The sequence below is a fragment of the Gossypium raimondii genome, chromosome 13 (genome assembly GCF_025698545.1).
Source record: "Gossypium raimondii isolate GPD5lz chromosome 13, ASM2569854v1, whole genome shotgun sequence".
In the NCBI taxonomy this organism is placed as follows: domain Eukaryota; kingdom Viridiplantae; phylum Streptophyta; class Magnoliopsida; order Malvales; family Malvaceae; genus Gossypium; species Gossypium raimondii.
Window position 1 is genome coordinate 36,533,007 of NC_068577.1, and position 10,587 is coordinate 36,543,593.

General features: G+C 34.4%; 1 protein-coding gene across 1 annotated transcript; it reads left to right on the forward strand.

Moving 5' to 3' along the window:
* The first annotated feature begins 769 nt into the window (after positions 1–769).
* Positions 770–4,033, forward strand: LOC105782582 (pentatricopeptide repeat-containing protein At3g61360). Its single transcript, XM_012607407.2, has 2 exons — positions 770–963; positions 1,598–4,033. Exon 2 carries the CDS (start codon positions 1,691–1,693, stop codon positions 3,227–3,229), a length of 1,539 nt encoding a protein of 512 aa, XP_012462861.1. The 5' UTR covers positions 770–963; positions 1,598–1,690; the 3' UTR covers positions 3,230–4,033.
* The last annotated feature ends 6,554 nt before the right edge of the window (positions 4,034–10,587 follow it).

Here is a 10,587-nt window from a genome sequence, read left to right on the forward strand (position 1 = left end):
ATCGAAAAAATAATACAACAATTTCGTAAAAAAATCCGTGTTTACTTCAAATAAATAAGGAAAATAATGATTTGAATGTTTCAAAATTCAATTTTAAACCGAAAAATCAAAATTTAGGGGCAAAAGGATCTTTTTCGATTAAAATCATGACAAACCGCCTTCTACATTTATCGTAGCGTAGATCTCGAAAAGTTATTCGAAATAAAAAAAAATCATCTCAATCGGACAACCGAGCCAAAAGTTATGGCCTTTCAAAGTTTTCCAAGCTAAAAAACATAAACTGTTCATCCACGTCAGCAAATCGAGTCCTCGTAGGCGCGATTTGTGTCCACGTAAGCAAAGCGCGCTGACGTGGACGCGATTTCGGGGAAAATGGCTCATTCCGGTAAATAATAAAATACCGGGCTCATTTCGATAAATTTTAAAAAAATAGGACTTTTTTGATAATTTTCCCGATTTTATTATTTTGGATTTGTGGTTTTGTGAGTGTTATTTTAATTTTGGTTATTTATTTTAAGTTAAGATTAATTTTTAATTTTTTATATTAATTTTTTAATAATTTAATAATTTAAAAAAAATTATCACTCTTATTAAATTTTAAATAATTCTCTAAAAGAAACAAAATACAATAGACTCTTCCATGATATTTAAAAAAAACACAAACTTATTAGGTTAAAATTAAAATTCTAAAACTAAATTTTAAATTTCAAAAAATACAACCCTCCGTCAATTTAAACCTAATCAATTTTCTAACCACTCTCATGCAGCACCCACCCGACCCACAACCCAACCCTACCGACTGCCCCTTTATCTCCAAAATTATCTTCCTTTCTCCGTTTCTTCCTGTAACTTCAAATAACTTCTCCAATTTCACAATTAACAGCCCGCCCAGCATTACAACATCGAATCCTTTTTCTTCTTCCATGGAAGATCAATCATCACTGAAGTTTAACGACCTATCAGGTTTCTTACTTGTTCTTTTATTGTTTTCTCTTTTTTGCTTCTTTTTCTTTCCCACTGCACTCCACTTTAGTTGCTACTCACCTTGAATCTGTTTAAATTTTCTTCACATTTCAGATATGAGTTGCTTTTCAATTTACTTGAAAAAAGAAGAAACAACTTGGATTCCCCTTTTGTCAATTCTGCGTAATTGTAGTGCTTTCAGAAACAGCATTTTGCTTCGCTTTATCGTTCTATGACGCCAATCTTGGTTTTCCTTTTGGATTTAAATCATGACAGAAATGGGTCATTTGCCCATTCGGTTTATGTACTTTCTAGCAGTGTGCTTATTAGACAACTGGTCAATTGTTAGTTGAAATTACATATCCCCTTTCACTTATAATTGAACCTTTTTTATTTGTAAATGTTTCGCTAGCAAGGGATTATGATAAATCCTAGTGAATATGCATTCAAGCTTCAATGATTCGGTAGTTTCAGACTTGAATTCACAATAGTTGATTCCATTAGGAATGCAGTAAGCTACTTGGGTGGGTATCCTAATAAATATATCTTTGTGAGCTTGGTCTTATCGGTTTGTCATTTGAATTTTGAATAAAAATATCTTGATTACCTGATGTGCTTTGTTTTGTTTATGCAGGCAAAGGGATGAAAAAAGTGACCATTTTGGCACAAAATGAAAAGGTCGAATTGGGTTAAAAATTTCCTGCCCTAATTGATTTAGGAGAGAAAAATGATGTCATTATTGCAAATGATGAAATCTAGTCAACTTCTTCAACTTCCAAGAACTAATCTATCCCGTTTTCTCTCCGTTGCCTGCAAATCTTCCAGCCCATCTCCTTTTGCCTCTGAAATAAAAACTGAAGTTGACAGAATCACTAGAATTATCAATGACCATTCGTTTCCAGATGAACCACTTGAACCGACCCTTCTCTGGCATATCCCACCCGTTTCTCTTTCCTCATATTTTGTGGAGAGTGTTCTTGGTCAACTTTTTGCGGCACACTCAAATGGATTGAAAGCCTTAGAGTTCTTTAAGTACTCCATCCACCATTCTCAGCATGCTCCAAGTGTGGGTGCTTTTGAAAAGACACTCCATATCCTCACACGTATGCGCTATTTTGATAAAGCTTGGGAATTGATGTTGGATATGCAGTGTTCGCACCCTTCCCTGCTTAGCCTTAAATCAATGAGCATCATGTTAGCAAAAATTGCTAAATTTCAATCCTATGAAGACACCCTTGAAGCATTCAAAAGGATGGAGACTGAAGTTTTTGCTGGGAGGAATTTTAGTACTGATGAGTTCAATGTTCTGCTTCGAGCTTTTTGCTCGCAGAGGGAGATGAAAGAGGCCAGATCAGTATTCCTGAAGATGCATTCTCGATTTCCAACTAATACCAAGACCATGAATATTCTGCTTTTGGGATTCAAGGAATCGGGCAATGTTACTGCAATGGAACTTTTTTACCATGAGATGATTCGAAGAGGTTTCAAGTCTAGCAGTATGACATATAACATCCGAATCGATGCTTACTGTAAGAAGGGGTGCTTGGGGGATGGTCTACGGCTTCTTGAAGAAATGGAACGGGTCCACTGCTTGCCTACACTTGAAACAATCACTACTTTGATTCATGGAGCTGGTGTTGCTCGAAATATTCCAAAGGCGAGGCAGTTGTTTGATGAAATTCCTAAAAGAAATTTACAGCTTGATGTTGGAGCTTATAATGCTATGATCAGTTCCCTTATTGGGTCCAAAGATATACATTCTGCCATTGAATTGATGGATGAGATGGAGAGAAAGCAGATTGAGTATGATGGTGTGACGTATCATACAATGTTTTTAGGGATGATGAAGTTGAGTGGCATTGAAGGAGTTAGTGAGCTTTACTGTAAAATGCTCGAGAGAAATTTCATTCCTAGGACCCGGACAGTGGTGATGCTAATGAAATTTTTTTGTGGAAACCAGCATTTGCATTTTGCTTTAAATTTATGGGATTATTTATTACAGAAAGGGCATTGTCCTCATAGCCATGCACTGGATCTTTTGGCAACAGGATTGTGCTCTCGGGGACGGTGGCAAGAAGCATATCAATGCTGCAAACAAATCTTGGAGAGAGGAAGGCATATGAGTGAATCAGTTTATCATATGATGCAGAGAATTTTAAAGCAGTATGATGAAATGGAGAAGTTGATGGAGCTCAACATGATGAAAATGAAACTACAATATGTTCTGCCACAATCTGGCAAGGAACCAATCAACTCTACATGCTGAGTTATGGAAGTAACAATATTTCTTGCAAAATATATAGAAGCTGGATTCATTTTATCCAAGTTGACTTTGGCCTTTTTGACATTGAATTTGATGATAAAAAATTTCTTTAAAGATGGCATGTGAGTCCTATTTGATAAGGTTACTCCAAGTCCTATTACGGTAATTGGACAGGCAAGCACCCACACTCAACAATGCAGAAAGGTGTGCTGGGAGAGGCAAAAAGACATCACTCCAGTGAGAAGAGCGCAAGCAGATTCACAAGACCTCCCTAATCACCAAGTTGATTTTGACATCATGTTTGGTTGGTTAGGAGGGAGAATGGGTGCAGTATAGCTTGGCAAATTCGAAGAATGGATGCCAGGATTATTGTCACGAGATGCACTAGAATTGTTATTGATGATAAGCACTTCATTGAGCCTTTTATGATTAGGGAGATTCCTTTGGAGACAATTGTCAGGAATCTGTGTGTACTCTGGGGTGAGGGGAAGTGGACCCTTAGCTTGGTTAAAAGACCAATGAATAAACCAAACTGGAGGTTTGAGCCCATGATATATGACTTTAGATCACTTGCAGGAAGGATGCCAGGATTGGAGTTTAGTGAATGACAATGTTAAATGCGGAGACGGCTTAACAACCTGGCTAGGATGGTAACTTTGAATGACAAGTATCGAGTTTAAAATGGCTCTTTCTTTTACTTTTGCTTATGCTTATAAGTTTATCTGCTGTTTAGTTTCTTGTTTTCGGCGTGTGACCCACTATAAAAAAAAAAAGAGTTTATGAAATTTAAAAGAAGAATTCCTATCATATGTTACTAGTTTCAAAATAATTATCATTCCCCTTGTCTGTTTTTCTTTCCTGCACACATTTTCACCTCATCTGCTTTAATCATGATCAACACTGAGTTCCTTTGGCCATTTGCCGTATCTAAGGATAAATTTTGTTATTGGAGGATATAAATGCAGTTCAGTTGAGTGGTGAAGTTCTTTTCACTCAAGTTCTCTTTGTTATTTTCTGTTTTTGCCCGTCTGCAAAATGACTGTAATCCTGAGTTCCATCCTCACCATTTTGGTGTTTCCTCCTACAGGCAAAATTTTTAGAATTGATGCTGTTTGTTTTTTTCCTTATCTGCTGATGTTTCTGTTGCTAATTTCCTATGATTTTGGAATGGGAAAGCTAACAAAATTGTTATATTAGTTGATGCTGGTTATGGAGTCAAGGATTTTGTCATAAAATGGCTGGTGCTGAAATTTCTATAGAAAATGTCAAATGCTATAAATTTTTTACCATTGCAAGAGATTTGGTTCCCAAGGATTTGTCATAGGATTAGATTTTGAGGAGTATGCAACGATGCGAATCCTGCTGTTGGAAGGACTTTTGGAGGTATTTGTTGAATGGGTGGTAGTTTATTTTATTTGAAAGACGTTTTGGTGTATAAGAATTAAGATAAATTTGCTATTGTGGATGGAAATTTGATTAAGCTATTAACTACACTTTTTTTAATATTCAATACCATTATTATAACCTTTAACCTTATCTTAGATACGTGTATGATTGGAAGGTTTCTTTAGGGATGACAATGCATCAAATATAAATAGTACCGTCCATTAAATATCTGCAATTATTAAGTAATAAAAATAAAATATTTAAATTGAATTTGTAAATTTGTTTTAAGATTTGAATCCATTTTATTTTCGCACTGTCCATTAAATATCTGCAATTATTAAGTAAAAAGTAAAAATTTTAAAAAGTATTTCAGATATTCAAATTTGAACAAATAAAGAGGATTTATATATCCATTATCTAAATTTTCATTTGTTATTTGCAAAAAAAAAAAAGATTTAGATAATGGATATCCAAAGGTTAATATTCATATTATTTTTGAATCCGTTATTACTAATAATTTGAATATCTGAATCAATATTATCCAAATTTATAAATATATGAATTTGTACTTTTCATTTCCATCCCCATGTTTTCCTTGAATTATTGCATATTGATTTGGTTAAATGCTCAAATTTGAAGCCAAATATTGTAAGGTAAGGATCAAACTTTTCTAAGGTTTTCAAATAAGTGCTTTTTAAAATAATGTTTTGTGAAAACAAATTATGAAATGATAAATAAAGCCTTTAAGGAGGGTAACAATAACACCCTTAATACACTTATTCCTAACATGTAAGATCCAACAATTTAGACTTATTAACTTATGTAACAAACCTTCAAAACAATTTCTCAAAGATATATGGAAAAATAAAAAATCAATTCTCTTCGAATATCAAATATGTTAAAAGATCTAGCATGTAGCACCTTCAATTTAAAGAAACAAAGGATATAGGGAAATATTTGGGATTCCTTATCCATAAGAATAGGGTGAAGAAGGTAGATTACAATTTCATAATGGATAGAGTGAGATCCAAATTAAGTGGTTGGAAGGTGAATTTGATCTCACTAGCGGGTTGAATGGTCTTCGTTCAATCGACCATGGGTGCGACTTTGAACTACCATATGTAGTACAAATTACTCTTTGTCGGTATTTGGAGAAAGCTGGATAGGATCAATTGAAATTTCTCCTAGGGCATACAAGGGGAAAATCTAAAATGCATCTTCTTAGGTACAATGTTGTTAGTAAACCTAAAGAAGCGGGTGGACTTGGGATTAGAGCTTTAAAGATGAAGCTTTTGTTTTAAAGTTGGGTTGGTGAATCATTACTAAAAGCCACAAATTGTGGGTTAAAGTCCTATTATTAAACTATGTTGAGGGTAAGACATTTGTAAAACAAGTAAAAAATGCATCGCCAACATGGAGCCAATTAAGAAAAATGAGTAGTCTAACACTTGGTTAGGGAATAGTGTAAAACCCCTAACTCGTAACCGTCACTGGAATAGGTTAAGAGGCATTATCGGACTTTCAACTCAGTTTAGATCGATAATTTATCAAACATTGAACAGATAACATTTCATGTAAGTAGTTATCAATCATTCATATTCATAACATGCTTAAATCGAGCATACCAAGCTTAATTTATACGTTTGGGACTGAATCAATAATATATAAAAGCTTTGAGAAAACTTAGAAAAATTTTCGAATAAGGGTCACACGCCTGTGTACTCAGGCCGTGTGGCATGAAATAGACTTGATTTAAGCCACTTTTCACACCCCAAAACACAAATACCTAAACCATTCATATAATACCAAATTGACGTACAATATGAGCAACTGTAAACAACCATTTCAATGCACCTATATGCCATTTCAAAACCAATCATTTACATACTCAAATCAATACCATTGGTGCATTTAAACACATATCAAACTAATATGATTTAACCTCATACCTATCCTAATATCAAATAACATTCAAGCATTTTCCAATCACCAACTCATCACATATCAATATTATCATATGCATCAAATCCTTCATAAGCAAACTTGCCAAAACATATCATTTTATACACATTTGACCATTATAACAACTAAGCCAACTCTCATGGCTTAAGAACATCAAAACACATAACTAGACAATAAGCTAAAGTAACCAAAAACATATTCCCATAAACTAGCCTATACATGCCATGTTTACACAACTTCTATAAGTTCAAAAGTACCGAGAAATCAACTGGATAGTGTGATGCTTATCTCCAACGTCGTCCGAATCGAGCTAGCTAACGAACCTCTATAAAACACGAAGAAATAAACTGAGTAAACATTAAAGCTTAGTAGGCCCGTATAATAGAATTAAACTTACCACATTGCATAATTTAAGCAATTAAATAAATATGTCCAACTCGAATATTCAAATGTCTATCACACATACGCCTCAATAGGTTAGAGTCTCAAATATGCATATAACCAACATTTCATCCATGAATGATTCAATTTGGCGTTCAACTCACATAGCATTTCATTCATACATTTCATAAAATCTCGTTTCCAGTTCCATACGTCTTCATAACACATATCATATTTCATCTATACAATTCACATAGATCATATTCCATTTCATTCTCAATCATATAATCGGTAACAGTATAATACCCGTTGAACCTAATGAAACATCCAAGGATACTCGGGTGATACACACTATGTGTATTAATCGATAATTGGAAACATGAAAATTTACACATTTTTACATACCCTTTTTAACTTAAAATCATACGGTTTCAATAAAATTCTTGTCGAAAAATAATTAATTTTTACAAAATAATTAAAGTGCACTCAAAATATGAACATATTGAATTTTAGTTAATTTTATAATTAATTTTGATGAATTTTGGTTATTTTCGACAGATATGCACAAATGGCGAAAAATGGCTCGGCAGACACTGCTAGAAGCGTAAAACCGAGAAGTAATTTGAAGTATTGAGGCAAACTAAATTTTAGCCTAAGACAGTTCAAAATTATATGTATTAGTTCATAATATATTTAATTTTTATTTATATCCAATTTAATTTGGGTTAATAAATTATTATTAATTAATTATGAAAAAGTGGTCCAGTTGAACTAAACCGAGTAAACCAAACCGACCAAGAAATGGACAGCCCAAAAACCATCCCAAGAGCTGACCCAAATCAGCTTATTAGCTGGTTATTTAAGCTTGCAAAGATGCCCTTGAAGACTTGTTCAAGTTGCATTCAAACCCCTCCACAATTGGAGGCTTTATAGATTTTCCCCAAGCCTAAATTAGCAAAGTTGAAACTATCAACCTTGCCACATGTGTGGCAAGCCAAGGGAAGGCTCTTTGGCTGATAATTTTAGCATTCATAAATAATTCTTTTCACAGTCCCTGTGGGTACGATAATTCGACATTTGCTTGTCACTTTATTATTTGTTGCGCTTGTGTACACTTGCACATTTCCGTCGTTCTAGTAATCCGTCAATTCATTATCATTTCTGCTCTTTCGAGCCATGATCGATAAGTTCATTCCGAGTTGAAGTTCATTCCGAGTTGAAGAACGGTAAGCTCTATCGAGCTGAAACGATAAGCACATAAGAGCTGATATATCGGTAAGCTCATACGAGCTATGGTGAGTCCGCAACAAATGCAGGAGCTCGACCAAAACGGTAACCCTAGTGACATGTCACTCGTATCCTACGATTTTCTATAGTTCAAACAGGGCTCGGTATTACTCAATACATTTCAAATTAAACAATTCAATATCGTTTATTTCAACCATTCAATTCACATATATATATATATACATATTCATTTCATACAATTGCAATTAAATGAAAGTTCCATTCTAATTATACGAACTTACCTCGAGTTTCTCGGATGGAAATTATCGTCTATTCGTCCACTTTTCCTTTTCCCCGATCTAATCCCAATCTTGACTTATCTTGATCAATTAAGCATTCAAAGTTGCCGAACCCTAGCTTCCAAAAATGGCTTTTCTTTCTTTGATATTCGGTTGAAAAAGAATAGAAGAAGATGACAATTTGTTTGGTTTTATTTATTATAACTTTAATTACTTAATTACCTAATTAACCTTTAAATTACACCAAATTTCAAAATTGCCAAGTCAATATCTTCCACTAACTCATTTATGGAAGAATTACCACATAAGTACTTGCACTTAAAGCCATATAGCTATTTAATACCTTTAGCTATTAGAACTCAACTTTTACGCTTTACGCGATTTAGTCCTTTTTACCGAATTAAGCATTCAAATAGTAAAATTTCTTTACGAAACTTTCACCTAATAATTCTATCATGCTGTAAAATTTAATATAATAATAAAATTAATATTTTAACTTTGAATTTGTGGTCCCAAAACCACTGTTTTGATTTGACCCAAAAACGAGATGTTATAACTCTCCCCCCTTACGGATTTTCGTCCCCGAAAGTCTTACCAGTGAATAGGTTCGGATATTGCTCTCTCATAGCATCCTCGATTTCCCAAGTAGCTTCTTCAACCCCGTTTCAATACCATAAGACTTTCACTAAAGAAATTTTCTTATTTTTCAGTTCTTTGACCTCGCGAGCTAATATTCTGATCGGTTCTTCGTTATACGTCATATTAGACTATATTTCAAATCTACGTATGATTTCTAACGATCTGACACTGCTTTCAGACTATTATGAATCACTTTCACTTTCTGTTCAGTCTCTTTAATCAAATCAACCCCGTGAATCTTATTCTCACTAAGTTTAGCCCAGCACAAAGGTGTTCGGCATTTGCGACTGTATAAAGCTTCGTACGGTACCATTTTTATACTCGATTGATAGCTGTTATTATACGCAAATTCAATCAATGGCAGGTATCGCTCCACGTACCTTCAAACTCAAGAATGCAACATCTCAACATATCCTCGAGTATCTGTATAACTCGCTCAGATTGACCATCTGTCTGCGGATGAAAAAATAGTACTAAAGTGTAGCTTTGTACCCATTGCATCTTTTAATTTCTTCCAAAAACGCGATGTGAATCTCGGATCTCTATCTGAAACAATGGATATAGGTACTCCGTGCAACTTCACAACCTGAGAGATATATAGCTCAGCTAACTTATCAAGTGAATAATCCATGCGTACGGAAATGAAATGAGCTGACTTAGTCAGTCTGTGGACAACTACCCAGATCGTATCTTTCTTACTTGGTGACAGAGGCAAACTCGATACAAAATCCATCGTGATTCTGTCCCATTTCCACTTGGAAATCATAATTGGCTGTAGTAACCCAGACGGTACCTGATGCTCAGCTTTGACTTGTTGACAGATTAAACATTTCGAAACAAATTCTGAAATATCACGTTTCATGCCATGCCACCAATAGAGCTGTTTCAAATCATTATACATTTTCGTGCTTCCTGGATGAATAGATAAAAGGCTAATATGTGCGTCATTCAAAATTATCTGAATCAACTCTAAATTTCTCAGAACACATAATCGACCTCTGAATCTTAAACAGTCATTGGAATCAATTTGAAACTCTGAATCAGGGTTTGAATTACATTGAGCTCGTTTTACTAATATTTCATTATCAACTTTCTGAACTTCACAAATCTACTGCAAAAACAACAGTCTCACTTTCAACTCAGCTACAACCGAGCCGTCGTCAGATAGAGTCAACTAAGTATTCATTACACGTAGAGCAAACAAAGATTTTTGGCTTAATGCATCAGCAACGACATTTGCTTTTCCTAGATGATAATCAATTACTAACTTATAATCTTTTAGCAACTCTAACCATCGTCGTTGTCACAAATTCAAATCTCTCTGAGTCATTAGATATTTCAAACTCTTGTGATCAGAATACACATGAAATTTCTCACCGAACAAATAATGGCGCCAAATCTTCAATGCAAACACAATGGCTGCTAACTCTAAATCGTGTGTCGGATAATTCTTTTCATGCGGTTTCA